Source organism: Geotrypetes seraphini, chromosome 10 (assembly GCF_902459505.1).
Source record: "Geotrypetes seraphini chromosome 10, aGeoSer1.1, whole genome shotgun sequence".
NCBI classification, from domain to species: domain Eukaryota; kingdom Metazoa; phylum Chordata; class Amphibia; order Gymnophiona; family Dermophiidae; genus Geotrypetes; species Geotrypetes seraphini.
In genome coordinates this window covers 130,772,366-130,789,367 of record NC_047093.1, presented here as the reverse complement: position 1 = coordinate 130,789,367, position 17,002 = coordinate 130,772,366, and the positions used below count along the sequence as shown (strand labels likewise).

Sequence of the window (17,002 nt, the reverse complement as noted above, 5' to 3'; positions counted from 1 at the left end):
GTATAAAATCATGTCAGTAATCTATCAAGTATTATATGCAAATGTACCTTTGTATTTTTCACAAATATTGGCGGTTTATTGACCAGGGACACAGTTAAGATCTGAAACATCCATGAAATTACCAACAGAGAGGATGACAGTAACAAGATATGCAGAAACTTGTGACAGCTTTTTTCAGTAGCTGGTCCACTTTTGTGGAATACATTGCCAGAAACCATAAGATTAGGTTGTAGTGTGGTACGGTTTAAGAAGTTGCTGAAAACACGTGTTTTTGCCAAAGTGTTTTGCTGAGGATTATCGCTGCGTTCTATTATTAATTACATGGGCAAGAATAGAATAGGAAGATGAATCAATCTACCAGGGGGTGCTGATAAGTTCTCAGCTGAACCAAGAAGAGAATGAGGTGGATATGGTTCAATAATGATCTGAAACAATGTCAAAATAAGATAACAGTCTTTTCAGCTACAGTGGCAAAATAAAGCTCAAAATTGAGGAAGTTGGTTGGGCTGAGAACTTTTCAGCACTCCCTTGTGTGTGTGTGTGTGTGTGTGTGTGTGTGTGTATATCAATAATAATAAAATGCTAGAGGAGCATGCGCGCTTGAAAATTCGTGAGCGCTGGTGCCCTGAGGTGTGCTTCTGTGGCAACATTCTAAACCTCAGGGCGCATGCGGGGGCTGGAGGCGCGCGACTGTGGAGCATTTGGCGGTTTGCAGTCTGCCGCTGATTCGGAGGGGGAGGGGGGGCACAGGCGCACCTGCCAGGATCTTTTCACTCTCCTCACCCACTCGCCGCGGCTCCTCTCTCGAACCGCACCAGGCGGGGATCGAGAGAGGAGCTGCGGCGCGGGCGGCCGGCCCGCAGACAGGAGGCTGCCGAAGCCGGAAACGAAGCTTCCCGGGGGGGGGGGGGAACAGACGGCGAGGAATGAGTGGGAGCAGGCTGCAGAGGCTGTCGGTGTCATTAGGCCGTGGCGGCTTTAGGCAGATGTCGGTGGAGGTAAGGGTTGCTGCTGGACATGGGAAGAGGTGCTGATGGACGGGGGAGGGACAGGGGGGGGGTAAAAAAAGGAAGGGAGGCCTACTGCTGGACAGGGGGAACAGAAAAGAGGTACTGCTGGACAGGGGAAGAGGTGCTGATGGACGCGGGGGGGGGGGCAAAAAAAGGAAGGGAGGCCTACTGCTGGACAGGGGGAGCAAGAAAGAGGTGCTGCTGGACAGGGGGGGAGTTAAAACAAAGGGAGAAGGGCTGCTGCTGGATAAGGGGACCAGTGAAGGGGTGGTGGTGGACACAGGGGAAGAAAAAGGAAGGGAGAATGGACAAGGGGAGCAGGCAAGGGGTGGTGGTGCACCACCGAGGAAAAAGAAAGAAAGAAATACAGAAACAGGCTAAGGAGAGAGAGAGAGGAAGAAAGAAATACACACACACATACATACTCTAGCACCCGTTAATGTAACGGGCTTAAAGACTAGTATATATGTATATATATATATATATATATATATATATATATATAGGTACTTGTCTGCTGGTTAATTTATTATATTTTATTATGTATGTTTGTATTCTGCTTAGGAAGAATATACATTTTTAAATAAATATATATACTTGAATAATGAAAACAAGTTGACAAAAATAAAAAACTAAAATATACCACCAAAGAATAAAGTAAATAATAATACAATCCTGTACAACAGTGGTCTCCAACGCAAACCCTTTGCAGGGCCACATTTTGGATTTGGAGGTACTTGAAGGGCCTCAGAAAAAAATAGTTAATGTCTTCTTAAAGAAATGACAATTTTGCATGAGGTAAAACTTTTTATAGTTGATAAATCTTTCCTTTAGGCTAAGTCTTAATAATAATATTGTCATTTATAGCTAAAGAGTCAGATGATCAAGAAACTGTTTTAGTTTACTTTTGTGATTATGATAAACATACCGAGGGCCTCAAAATAGTACCTGGCGGGCCGCATGTGGCCCCCAGGCCGCGAGTTTGAGACCACTGCTCTCTATAATATACAGTAGCACTGAACAAGTATTTGGTGGTTGGGTTTTTTCCCATCTCACCAGCTTTTTAATTTTAAAACTGTATAACATTTTAAAATCGTTCATTTTTTTATTTCCTCACATTACAGTTTAATTTTTTAATGTTACAGTTGTAAAATGCCCAGAATTGATGGCTCCAGACCAGGGAATCATGAATTGCTCCCATTTGTTTGGAAACTTCACTTATAACTCCAGTTGTGACTTTTCCTGTCAGGATGGCTTTATAAGAAATGGGCCCAGAACGCTGGACTGCACATTGCTTGGAAAATGGACTGCTCCCACACTGTCATGTCAAGGTATGAAAAAACAGAAGCTACTGTATATTTGTGGGGTCTGAAATAATACCTTCTGTTGTGCAAATTCCCGGTCGCTATTCTATAAATCTATAGCGAGTGCCCCCTGCCTCCAAACACCCCCATTTCTAAATTCTTCCCCCAGAGGTTTTCCTCCAACTGCAATGCTCACCCCCAGAGATGAAAGGGGACAGAAGTGATCTCCACGCACGCCTCCTCCTCCATTGCTTTAGTAGGAAACATTCAAATTTCCCAGCCGTAGCAAAGCAAGGAAATTTCCTTTCAGGTTTATTGTGGTACCTCGGTCTAGACCACAGTTCTTCAACCACCGGTTCGCGGACCGGTGGCGGTCCGCAGAAAATTTCTGACGATCTGCGCAGGGCCGGCGAGATCAATTCGGCAGTTAAATTTCCTGCCGACTGCGGTTCCTGCTCACTAATGTTCCTCCCAGCCTCAGGCGATTAAGACAGTCTGCCGACATCGGGGCCTTCCCTCTCTGAGTCTCGCCTGTTCGGAAACAGGAAGTTGAAACAAAATAGGCGGGACTCAGAGAGTGAAGGTCCCGACGTCGGCGGCCTGTCTTGATCGCCACCCCTGCTGAGTTGCTGAAGAGGGCCACGGAGAGAGCTGCAGATTCAGGTGCAGGTGGAGGGAGATGGTCAGCGTGTGCGAGCAAGATCCTGGGGAGCCTTCACAGTGACTTCCTCCCCTCCCACCAGCTCTCCTACTTGCCAGGGCAGTGATTTACCGGCAACGTCCTGCAGGCAAGTACTGAGAGCAGCTGGAAGGGGAGACAGCCACTGTAGGAGGCAGGGAAGCTGCTGGATAAAGGGAGAGCTGTTACTGGACTTGGAGAGAGTTAGAAGGAGAGATGCTGCTGGGAGGGGAGGAGGGAAAGAGATGGGAAGAGAAGAGAGTTAATGTTGGATAGAGGGAGGAGGGAAGGGAGAAGAAGGATAGATGCTGCTGGAAGGGGAGGAGGGAAAGGGATGGGAAGAGAGTTAATGTTGAATAGAGGGAGGAGGGAAGGGAGAAGAAGGAGAGATGCTGCTGGGAGGGGAAGAGGGAAAGGGATGGGAAGAGAGTTAATGTTGGATAGAGGGAGGAGGGAAGGGAGAAGGAAAAAAAGGAAGGAGGGAAGGGAGAAAGAAAAAAGGAAGGAAACAGCTGGCAGGGAGATTACAGGAGGGGAAGGGGGTCAGGGTGGAATGGAGAGATCAGATGAGGGAAAGGGGAGAGAGAGAAATGAGAAAGTAGAGAGACATTAATGCTGGAAAGGGGGTCAGCAGAGAAATGAGAGAGGGTTAAAGATGCTAGATCTGATGTAGGAGAGATAAAAATGAAGAAGGCAGTGAAGCTGGAATGAATGATGTCAAAAAGGAGAGGAGGAACAGGCTGGATGGACAGGGAAGAGGGGCATAGAAAGAAGTCAGATACATATGAAAGGGGGAGAGGGCAGACATTGGATGGAACAGGCAGATGCTGGAAGGAAAAGAGTGAAAAGAAGATGAAAGCAGAAACCAGAGACAACAAAAGGTAGAAAAAAAATAATTTTATTTCTATTTTGTCATTAGAATATATCAGATTTGAAATATATATCCTGCTGGAGACATAACTGGAGACTACAGTATTCTGTTAGCATGATATTTCTATGTAGCATTCTGTAATAACTTGGCTTGTTCAGTTTTCTTGATAGTAGAGGGGATATATGTGAAGGGGAGGGGAGACAGGGGTTTTGTTGGTCCGTGCTCTGTATATTTGTATTTATAAAATCACAATTGTTCAAAATATTGTTTCTTTTTATACTTTAATAAAATACATTCAATATAAAATCATAATTGCGGCTTGTGGAGATGGGATTAGATGGTTTGCGGGGACCAAGCTTGCGGAGATGGGGCATAAACGGGGTTTTTAAATTTTAGTCCTAGTAGTTTGCCGGTCCACAAAATAATTCTTTTATTTCTGCCGGTCCACGGGTGTAAAAAGGTTGAAGAACACTGGTCTAGACTACCTCAAAATAGTGACTGGTCTTTATTTCTTTTAACCTGACTCTCACCAGTTGACAAGTCCAAATATTCTGTGCCATCTCTTATCTGGACATTGGCATTGAATATCAGGGCACAAGAAAGCCACGTACCCATATATCAAAGGATAGCCTTTTTTATTTTGTCCAGAGGTATTGCTTCTGAATATGAGATAGATATGGTGAAAGCCAATGCTTGCTCTGGGATTAGTAGTATGGAATGTTGCTACTATTGGGATTTCTACCAGGTACTTGTGACCTCGCCTATGGCCTGGCTGCCCTGAGTAGGCCTGCCCTTGCTATTGGAAGCTAAGCAGAGTCAGGCCTGGCTAGTACCTGGATGGGGAACCACTGTGGAATACTAGATGCCGTAGGCCAGTGTTTTTCAACCTTTTTTGGGCAAAGGCACACTTGTTTCATGAAAAAAATCACGAGGCACACCACCATTAGAAAATGTTAAAAAATTTAACTCTCTGCCTATATTGACTATATATAAAGTAATTCTCTTGAATAGGAATCAAATAAACACAAAGAAAGTATTTTATAATTACTTTATTATGAAATATTAAGTAAACAGAATAGTGAAAAATTATAAAATACTTTATTCAGTGCGAAACCTGGGCCTGTTTGGCTGAACACAAACCTGATATTCTGGCTGGAATCGAAGAAAGACACACACGTAGCTCTTCGTCAACAGCTCTCAGTCTCTCTCTGTATTTGGTTTTTATAGCATACAAAAATAGACAAATATACCCTCCATCCTTTTTATTAAACCACAATAGCAGTTTTTAGCACAGGGAGCTGCGCTGAATGCCCAGCGCTGCTCTTGACGCTCATAGGCTCCCTGCGCTAAAAACCACTATTGTGGTTTAGTAAAAGGGGACCATATTGTAAAATATAGACAGCAGATATAAATTCAGAACTGTGCATAGTAAGTGAAGGGAAGTTTTCATCTCTGGGAATTTACCCAGTTAACTATTAAGTTATTTGGGCAAATTCCTTTGAAAACTGTGGTAATACTGCCTCCACTTTGCTAAATTTAAAATAAAATCATTTTTCCTACCTTGTCTGGTGATTTCTGGTTGCACTTTCTTCTTCTGACTGTGCATCCAATCTTTCTTCCCTTCTATCAGCCTGTATGCTTTCTCTCCTCCACACCTCATTCCCTCCCCCAACTTTTTCTTCCTCTCTCCCTGACCTTTCTTTCTTTTTTTCTGTTTCTCTTCTTTCCTTCTGTTTCCCTGCCTGCCCCCTTTCTTTCTTTCTCCCTGCCGTTCCCCAAGCCACTGCCACTGCCGCTGCCATCGGGGAACAGGACCCACCAATGGATAACAGGCCCCAAAGCCGACGCCGACGCATGCTCTCCCTGACGTCAATTCTGCAATCGGAGAGGAAGTTCCGCCCAGCCAGGCAGCGATTGGCTGGCCCGAACTTCCTCTCCGACTGCAGAATTGACGTCGGGGAGAAGAAGACTTATCGGCTCGATAGATTAGATCGCCAAGACAAAGTGAGTCCTGGGTGATCGACTCACTTTGCCTTGGCGAGCTACTGGCGCCCCTGCCTCGGGCCCCCTGTCAGCTCCGGGCCCCTGAATGCAGGACTGGTAGTACTGCCCTGATGGCGGCCCTGCGGCACACCAGGCAACATCTCTGTGCCGCGGAACAGCGGTTGAAAAACACTGCCGTAGGCTGTTGGACAGCAGCAACATAATGGAGCCACACATTGTGCTGGAGAAGGCAAATGCAAACCATTCCTGTACTCTGCCTTGAAACATCCTCACTGTGCATGGAGCCACGGGTCACGGTGACGGGACTAAATCGCACGAGACAACAGCGCGCAGACAACTGAGCGCAAGGTTGACGGCACGCCGAAGAAAAGCACTATTTTAAAGGGCTGGGGCGGGGGGTGTGGGGGGGAACCCCCCCCACTTTACTTAACAGACATCGCGCTGGCGTTGTGGGGGGGTTTGGGGGGGTTGTCACCCCCCACATTATACTTAAAACTGAACTTTTTCCCTAAAAAACAGGCAAAAAGTTTGGTTTCAAATATAATGAGGGGGGTTACAACCCCCCAAACCCCCCACAACGCCAGCGCCATGTCTGTTAAGTAAAGTAGGGGGGTTCCCCACCAACACCCCCCGTCGGAACCCTTTAAAATAGCGCTTTTCTTCGGCGCGCGCGATTTTGTCTATGAACCACGGGTCACTGGTTGACTTGGAGGCATGCATACACACTTGTGACCTGGATTTGCCATTGTGGAAACGGGATACTGGGTTAGATGGACCATTGCTTTGACCCATTAGGGATTCTTATATCAGCGTTGCCTGATAGTTCCCGGTTCCAAAGCGGTCGGAGCTATTCAGCATCTCTCTCCAGTTAGGTGCCACTGAATAGCTCCTCTGCCGATCAGTACGGTTTAGCTGGGCAGGAGCCTTTTCTGCCTGCTGCGACCATGCAAATTATCAATTTTAGAATCTTAATCTGGATGTACCGTAAATATGACTAGGGAGCATGGTGCACTGACTCAGGAAGTCTGCTCTAATAGCACTGACCACAACATTTGAAGCTGTCATACAGGCTGGTGTGCATTATTCATTCACATCTTTGGAGGGGTGGGAGAGGGTCAGTGTCCACTAGGGGTGTAAGGATGGCCATGGCTTCATGCCTCTAGTGATCATCCAGTCAGTTTGGCCACCTTTTTGGCCCTTATTCATTACTGAAACAGATCTAGCCTCAAACACCCAAATTTTGCCCTGGATATTTTCTGTAATATTCCATTTTTTACAGAAAAATGTCCAGATCTTCAAGCTGTGAAAAGTACTTTAATGACGACCATATAGGGTGTGTTTCAGCTGACAAGCCTGCATCAGGAGTCCTTAAAAAACAATAAATAATACAAAATAGATTTTTTTTTTTTTTAAATTTTTATTTATAAATTTTCCATTCTTACAATATTTGAATCATACAAAATATTATTAGTTATTACATATCCAAAATATTATCATTAGTAATTCATAGTATTTAAAATATAATATGGTAAAGATTATACATTATCATATAAAATATAAATCCCTCCCCCTTTTTATATAATATGTTTCCATTAATTAATCAAATCCCACCCCATTCATATATAATTTTTATCATTGTGCTAAGAAACTAATCATTAGAATAATTTGTCAATGGTTGCCAAATTTTCTTGAAATTAAGAAGACTTCCCTGTTGTAACGCTAATATTTTTTCCATTTTATAAATATGACAGACAGAATTCCACCAGAACGTATAATTTAATTTGGTATAATCTTTCCAATTTTGAGTAATTTGTTGCATGGCGACTCCTGTTAGTATTAGTAATAGCTTATTATTATTTGTTGAAATCGGACTCTTAGTTCTCATTGCAGTGCCAAATAATATGGTGTCATATGAGAGTCCTACATGATTTTCTAGTAACTTATTAATTTGGGGCCAAATTGAATTCCAAAATGCGTTTACACAGGGACAGAAAAAGATTAAATGATCTAACGTCCCTATTTCCAATTTACAATGCCAGCATCTATTAGATCTAGTACTATCTATTTTTTGCAGGCGCGTTGGGGTCCAGAATACTCTATGTAATAAAAACATCCATGTTTGATTCATAGATGCTGACCTTGTAGATCTTAATCTCCAGGACCAAAATCGTGGCCATTGAGATTCAGAAATTGTCTGACCAATCTCAATACTCCAAATATCCCTAAGACCTGTTTTCTTTTTTTTATTTAAAAATCCGTATATCAATTTGTACCATTTTGCGGCTTGGTGACCCAATAAATCCGTCTGGAAACATAGATCCTGTAGACTGTATTGATTATTTAGATTTTTCCATTCAGGGAACCCTACCTGAATGGCCTGCTTCAATTGCATCCATTTAAAATATTGTGTTTTATTTAATCCAAATTTAATTTGCAATTGTGAAAAACTAAGCAGTGATCCTTCTGATATGACATCATTCAATGTTCTTATTCCTGCATTTATCCATTGTTTCCAGACGATTTTAAATCCGCCAATTCTGATCCTGGAGTTTATCCATATTGATTGATTTAGAGATTTAGCAATAGGTTCTGGTGATAGATTACTGATATATCTCAATGTTTTCCAAGTGTCAAATAAAATTTTGTGGTCTTTGTATCTTTTAGGCATTGTTATAGTTATTAATTGTTCTGGATATAAAGGGAACAGGAGCCGCCATTCTAAATACAGCCAATCTGGTACATTTTCCAAAAGGTCTGGGAGGATCCAATACATACCCTGTCTTAAAATATAGGCTTGATGATACCTATAAAAATTTGGAAAATTTACCCCCCCTTCCATAATTGGTCTTTGTAATGATACTAAAGCGATTCTTGGTCTTTTCCCACACCAAACAAATTTTGTAAGAATATTATTAAGTTTTTTATAAAATGACCCCTGAAAAAATATTGGAATCATACTCATTTGGTAACAAACCACAGGCAATATCATCATTTTAATTGTTTGAATTCTTCCCCACCAAGAAAGATGTAATGGATTCCATTGCTCACACATTTCTGTTATTTTTTTCAATAAAAGTTTTTCATTCTCTTTGACTGTGTCTTCAATTGTATTTTTGATCATAATTCCTAAGTATTTTATTCCATCCTCTTTCCAAATAAATGAATATGGATCAAATAATCCTTTGGTACAATGAACATTAATTGGGAGGGTTTCAGATTTATTCCAATTAATTTTATATCCAGAAAATGTACCGTATTTTTCTATTAAATTAAGCATACATGGAATAGTAGTTTCCGGTTCTCTTAAATATAATAATATATCATCTGCATATGCAGATAATTTAAATTCAAAACTGGTAAATGATATTCCCTTTATCTCCTTAGTTTTGTTTATTGCAATTAATAAAGGTTCTAGGACAATATCAAAAAGTAAAGGAGACAAAGGGCATCCTTGTCTAACTCCCCTATGCAAGTTAAATCTATTTGATAAATTATTGTTAATATATAATCTTGCTCCAGGAGAGCTATACAATGTCTGAATCATTTTAATAAAACCGGATCCTATACCAAACCATTGTAAAGCTTGGTATATAAAATTCCATTCCACTCTATCAAAGGCTTTTTCTGCATCTAAAGATATTAAAAAAGCTGGATCATTTATATTTTTTGCTAAATTTAATGAGTGGAATGCTAATCTAGTATTATTTGAAGAATGTCTTTTAGCAATAAATCCTGTTTGATGTACATCAATAATGAAAGGAAGGGCTTTTGCCAATCTTAATGCTAATACTTTAGCCATTAATTTGTTATCCACATTCAATAATGAAATAGGCCTGTAATTTGATACAAGAGTAGGATCTTTGTTTGGTTTTGGTAAGACTATAATTATCGATTCTGCCATAGTACCAGAAATATTTTCATTCTTTATTTGATATTGATATAAATTTAACAGATGTGGTAATATAATATTTTGGAAAAATTTATAAAATTCAACAGTATACCCATCTCCACCTGGAGCGGATCCAACTCTAAGAGACTTCAATGCTGTTTCTAACTCTTTTAAAGATATAGGTTCTTCTAAACTTCCTTTTATATGATCTGGAATATTTGGTCCAATATATGAATTTAAAAAAGTTAATCCATCTTGTTCTTTATTTTTATAAGAATTGGAAGTATATAATTCTTTATAAAAATCAAGAAATTGTGTTATAATATCTTTTGTGTTGGTATGTGTGTTACCTTGTGTATCTTTGATTGCAATAATCTTAGATTTTCTTTTCTTTACTTTAAGAAAATTTGCTAATAATTTCCCCGCTTTATTTGAATTTCCATAATATTGTACTTGTTTATTGAAAATGTCTTTTCTCACAATTTGAGAAGAAATCTCATTATATTTAACTTTTAATTTTAATATTTCTTGTAATGTTTTATTTTCCCATTTCTCAATTAATTTATTTTCTAATAATTTAATTTGTTTTCCTATTTCAAGAAATTGTTTTTTTTTTGTTTATTAATAAATGTTGAGTATGAGATAATATTTCCTCTCATAGTTGCTTTAAAAGCATCCCATAAGATCTCAGCATTAATAGTATCTGATTCATTAAATTGAAAGAATTCTTGCATTTTTATTTTAAAATCTTCAAGAAATTTTGAATCCGCTAGTAAATCATTATTAAATCTCCATATTGAATCAAAGTTTTCAATATCATAATTTTGAAGATTAATCCACACACCAGCATGATCTGAAATTATAATGGGATCAATTATTGCTTTTAGTACACGCTGCGCTATATTATTAGAAACAAATATATAATCAATTCGTGAAAAAGATTTATGGACCTGAGAACAAAAAGAAAATTCCTGTTCATTAAAATGAAGAATTCGCCATATATCTACTAAATCACAAGATAGTATCAAATTATCTAAGCCTAATGATTTCATGACTTTACTTGGTTTTTTATCCAATATCGGATCCATTACAGCATTGAAATCCCCTGCTACTATTAAATTAGATGTAGCCAGTGGTAAAAGTACTTGTTGAATTTGTTTAAAAAACTCCATTTGATTCGTATTAGGAGCATATAAATTGAATAAATTCAGGGTTGTATTTCCCAGAACCATTTCGATATGTACCCATCTTCCTAAGGGATCATAATTAATTAATTTAAAATCTGCATTACATTTTTTGTTTATTAGAACAGCCACTCCAGCTTTTTTCTTTAAAGCCGGTGCAAATAAACATTTAGAAATCCAACCTCCTGATAATTTTTTTGATTCAATTTCTGAAAGATGGGTCTCTTGAATGAAGTAAATGTCCGCATTTTGATTTTTAAGGAACGATAATAATTTCTTCTTCTTAATAGGATGATTTAAACCATTGACATTAAGGGAATACATTTTTATATCCATCTAATTAATAATTATGTTGTGACCAATATTCTATAATGATTTACAAGATTAGTTCCTAGCACATTCAATAAAAATTTATCTCCTATCCCACCCAATATTTTCCCTCCCTCCCCACCCATTATCATATTCTGATTTGGAACACGCATTGGTCATGCAAAACCTAAATCTCCATCCCCAGGCAACTAATAATTAATTATATTATTTAAAAACATATTTCTAAATTCAATATATTCTTTATACTTCCACCCTTATATAATTGTATATTATGTCCATTTAATCTATAAAATTTTATAAATTTACTGAGAATTATATATATTTGATTCATAAAATTAAATTCAATATCATGCATACATGTAATATAATACTCTGAATAAATAAACATATTACAAATATAGCTCTTATTCTCTATATATCTGTTATTCATCATGTAAATTAAATATATCCATTTTTATATAAATATTAATATTAATAATAATGCATTTCAATCATTTTCTTAGATCATCTTCATAATAAATTAATTTGAATGAATAATTGAATAAAATATACATTTTATATCAATAAATAAGTTGTATAATAAATTCATATTTTTTTTTTTAATTATCTACCAATCAATTACTTAATTTCTTATTTTTCATAATAAGTTAATATGACTGAATAATTGAATTAAATAAAAATCTTATAGTAGACATCTATTTTATTAATTAATCCTGTCAATAATCAAATTATTTTCTTGTATATATTTCATAAAATTATAATTTTCTTACACAGAATTAAAATATTGTTTTTATAATAAATTAATATATTTCATTTTTATATCTTATTCTCAATATAGCAATAATAAATTTTCCTTTCAATATTTTTAATGATAATTTCATTGTAAATCATTTCATTATTCATTAATTATAATAAGTTAATATGCTATATAATTGAATAAATTCTCTATTTTGATTAAAATATGTATTTTATATAAATTTTTAAATAAATAATTTATTTATTTATATTTTAATAATTAAAAAAAATTTTTTTTTTTTATATTTTATTTTATTTATTTTTTTTTATTAGTAATATTAATGATTGTGGATGCTAATATTTTATTAATAATTAATTTAATAAAATAATATTATATTATTGCATCCACTATATCAATAAATTATATTTCCAGTTAGTAACATTTCTTATGTCTTAATTTTTTTTTTTTTTTTTTAATAATCTTCTTTATTTTCCCTTTTTTCCATCTTCTTTCTTCTTTCTTCTTTCTTCTTTCTTCAGCTGAATTATTCTGTTTTTTATGTAAACATAGGTTCTTTTTGTGTCAAAAATTCTTTCAGTTTTGCAGGGTCTTGAAAATATATGGATTTATTTCCACTGGATACTCTCATAGTGGATGGATAATATATTCCATATATGTATCCTTTTTCTTTCAGCTGTTGTCTGTATGTGAGGAATTGTTTTCTTATGTTTGCTGTATATTTAGCAAAATCCGGTACTAAAATCAGTTTTGATCCTTTATAATTCAAGTTTTTATTTGCTTTTGCCATTTTTAATATTTCTTGAGCTTGTTGATACCTTAACACCTTGAATATCAAAGGTCTTGGAGCAGCCTGGTTTACTGGCTTTCTTGTGGGGATTCTGTGGGCTCTTTCAATTTCTAACGGCCATTTTGAATTGAGCTGAAGCAGTTTAGGTAAAAGATTTTCCAAGAATTGTACAGGATCTCCCCCTTCAATATTTTCAGCCAGCCCCAAAATTCTGATGTTCTTTCTTTTTCCTCGGTTTTCCATGTCCACCAATTGATTTTTTAAAGCTGCTACTTCTTTTTTATCTTTGTCATATTCTTGTGTGAAGGATTCAAATTTCTCCATTTTTTCTTCCATCACTGTCATTCTCAGTCTTTCCGTTTGGATCTCTTGTTTCATGTTAAGGAGTTCTTCTTTAACTTCAGATATTTTATTGGCATTTTCAGTCAGCATCAGTTTTATTTTGAACAGTTCAGTCATTATATCAGACTTTTCAGTGAGTTCTTCAGTCTCCATCGGGAACGGCACACTCGATGGTGACAGGGGAGTTACTTTTGTTCTTTTTGCTGATATACCCGATGTTGAAGGTTTTTCAGCTTTCCCCTGCTTCATACTTGCCATTTCCGACGTTGTTTTATGTATTTTTAATAGCGATTTGAGAAAGTAGAAGTTTTATTTTTATTCCGTTTGTTGCCTGGATACGGGAGCGCTGCGGTTAGGCTGCCATATCGTGCGCGCTCCAAGCCACGCCCCATACAAAATAGATTAAAAAACATTAAAATATAAGATATTAGACCCTAAAATAACACATTAAAAAGACCAAAAGGTGTACTTATAATGAAAAACTGTATGCTTTACAAACTTAAAACCAGAGATAAGTCGTAACATCATTAGTAGGAATCACAGGGATCTCATTTATCAAAAAAGCTTTTTTTCTGTAATAAAATATAACATAAAACTTTATTTATGAATCGCAGATACCTTGCGGTCCTGTGCAATTTACAAAAGATAAAACCAGCACATTAGCTGTTGAATTTACAATCAATTAAAACCATACGATAGTCATTTTCTGAATTTACCAATCAAATAAGTTTAAAATGCATGTAGGGCTAGGTTTGTTCTGACCATTTGCACTGATAGGAAATCTTGAGTTTCCCCTTAATTTAGTACTAAACAAGGGATGTAGCCAGAAACTTTAAAGCAGTGGTCTCAAACTCAAACCCTTTGCAGGGCCACATTTTGGATTTGTCGGTACTTGGAGGGCCGCAGAAAAAAATAGTTAACGTCTTATTAAAGAAATGACAATTTTATAGTTTATAAATCTTAATAATAATATTGTAATTTATAGCTAAAGAGACGTATGATCAAGAAACTGTTTTATTTTACTTTTGTGATTATGATAAACAAACCGAGGGCCTCAAAATAGTACCTGGCGGGCCGCATGTGGCCCCCGGGCCGCGAGTTTGAGACCACTGCTTTAAAGCATGCTTCAAAACTGTAAAAGTGTTTTAAAAAGTGAAATATACCAGGGCCAAAAGGGACTTGAGCATTGAGAGCTGGAAACTATGCGTGTATCACCAAAACAAGCAGTCTGACAGGATCAGTCAAAGATTTTCATGTGGGCAAACAGTGAAGAGGTCCAAGAACACCAAAGTGCTTTTAGTTTCAAACCTCTACTTTGATTGATATAATGGCTCGACACGTGTTTTGGCCTATGCAGCCTGCCTCAGGAGCCTTGTGATTGACAGAGTTTATTTATTGCAGAGTATGTTATATCACAATTAAAACATCTAAGAGACGCTAATTCCGTTGACTTGCACACTTGCTAAAAAGCAAGCAACTATTTTTTTCCAATTCTTTATTCTTTTTAAAACTTACAGTAAGTGTAACAGTAAATACAACATTTTATACTCAATATCACACTTAATATTCTATTAATGTTCATATCAGAATTAATCCCCCCTCTCCCCTAATCAATCACATTTTTCAACATGTAACATATCTATCATGGACCCCATATCTACATACCAAAATTTATTATCATCTCAAAAATCCCCCCCTTCCTCCCCCTTCCCGGATGTGCATTTTTAAAGGGAAAAAACAATATTTAAACATTACAATATTTTAATGGTTAATGGTTTTGTATTTAATAAAACACAAAACAAGAGTGTCACAAGAAAGGCAATTAAGACCAGCGATAGTTCACAATTGGCTGTCTGGGTAGGATTATTTCCAAATCCAGAGAGCTGTGAATACTTGAGGTCTTTCAGCCTAGAAAAAACATAAACCGCACAATATATACATATATCATACAAAAGAACAGGGGGTTTTGTGGTAAATAACTCTCTTATATACATCAATATTTAAGGGATATTTGTCACAGGATTTAGAGCTACAGCCTCGGCACTCAGATTAGGAGTTCAAACCCACACTGCTCCTTGTGACTCGGACAAGTCACTTGGTCCCCCTTGGCCTCAGGTATATTAGATTGCTTGTGTGACTTCAGCAATAGAGATTTTCAAAAAATTCCTTACGGAATCCTTGAATTTTCCGCAAGACCAAATTCCGCCCATAAATAAAGCATATTTTTTTTACCCGTTTCAAAGAAATCTTCGGATACATCGAGGGGTGAGAATTTGGCTGCTGATAAAGATTTACAAAATCTCACCGCCATATTGGAGGCGTCCCTCCACGGACGTTACAGAAAGAGCAACGCTACTTCTTAATTTTATCTTTGAACAAGATCTTAATTCTGTGATGAGGTTATTCTTTAAAAAAACTGAAATACCTTTCTGCGGTCAACGACTTTGGTTATATCACGATGTAACCAGAAAAACTCAAGATAGGCGGAAAATGTTTTTGGCAATGAGAGATGAGACAAGGAAGCTAGGTGCTACTTTTCTTTTAGCGTATCCATGCAAATGTGTTATTAAGTATAAGGGTCTAAAATATGTGTTCTTCACACCAGACCATCTACGATCTTTTTTAGATCTTTAAGGTTTTTCTAGTGGAGGGGATGGAGCTCAAGAATAATGCCGGGTTGTGGCGTTTTATTTTCAGCAATTTCCTCCCTGTAATTTCTATATTCCCCTCTTCTATTAATTAAGGTCTAAGGAAGAGTTAAGTTGCATAATAATTTTTACTTTAAATGTTATGGTGAAATCTTTTTTTTATTGGTAATGAGAATAACAACTCACAGATAAAGATTGTAACTTTTCCAACAACAGGCAAAAGAGGGTCACCTCCCCTCCCCAAAGAGGTCTGGACTCTGATGTTCTCTCAGGGAACAAAGAGGACCCAAACAGCTCCCAACAGACCTTTATCCCCTACAGCCCCCCCAAACCCCCTTTCCCCCCTCCCCCCCGTCCCAACAGAAAAAGGAATCCCAGGTCATACAGGTGGGGCAGGATACATTTGCAGACTGTTCAAAATTCGACTACGACTCCTCAGCATCAAACTGTCCAAATAAGGAGACCAAGTGTGAATGAAGTCTCTACTCTTGCGACGAGAGGAGCAAGCCAGCCTGGCTTCTCAGCCCATAAGTTCATGAAGTTAATGATAAATGCTCTTTTTTCTTTTGGAACATAACTCTGTATTTCTGTATCAAGTAGTTTATACTTGTAAAGTATGTTAAACTTAATTAAAATTTAGATAGAAACATAGAAAAAGCGGCAGAAAAGGGCTACAGCCCACCAAGTCTGCCCATTCCAAGTATCCCCCCCTGAATTTACTTCCTTAAAGATCCCACAAGAGTATCCCATTTATTCTTAAAATCCGTCACACTGCTGGCCTTTACCACCTGGAGTGGTAGTCTGTTCCAATGATCCACCACTCTTTCGGTGAAGAAGTACTTCCTGGAGTCGCCGTGAAACTTCCCTCCCCTGACTTTCAGCGGATGTCCTCTGGTGGTCGAGGGACCCATGGGCCAGAAGATATCATCTTCTGACTCGATGCGTCCCGTGATGTATTTATACGTTTCGATCATATCTCCCCGTTCTCTTCTTTCCTCGAGTGAGTACAGTCGCAACTTCTGTAGTCTTTCACCATACGGGAGATCCTTGAGCCCCACGATCATCCTGGTGGCCGTTCGCTGAACCGACTCGATCCTTAGCACGTCCTTTCGGTAGTGTGGTCTCCAAAACTGAACACAGTTCAGATAGATTGTGAGCCTGCCGGGACAGACAGGGAAAGATGCTTGAGTACCTGAA

General features: G+C 37.7%; 1 protein-coding gene across 1 annotated transcript in view; it reads left to right on the top strand.

Annotated features, from left to right (window-relative positions):
• SELP (selectin P) overlaps window positions 1-17,002 on the top strand; it is a 169,510-nt gene that overhangs the window by 134,077 nt on the left and 18,431 nt on the right. The window contains exon 34 of the mRNA XM_033962306.1: window positions 2,156-2,341. Within this exon, the coding sequence (XP_033818197.1) occupies window positions 2,156-2,341 (186 nt within the window). The remainder of the gene's footprint in view (window positions 1-2,155; window positions 2,342-17,002) is intronic.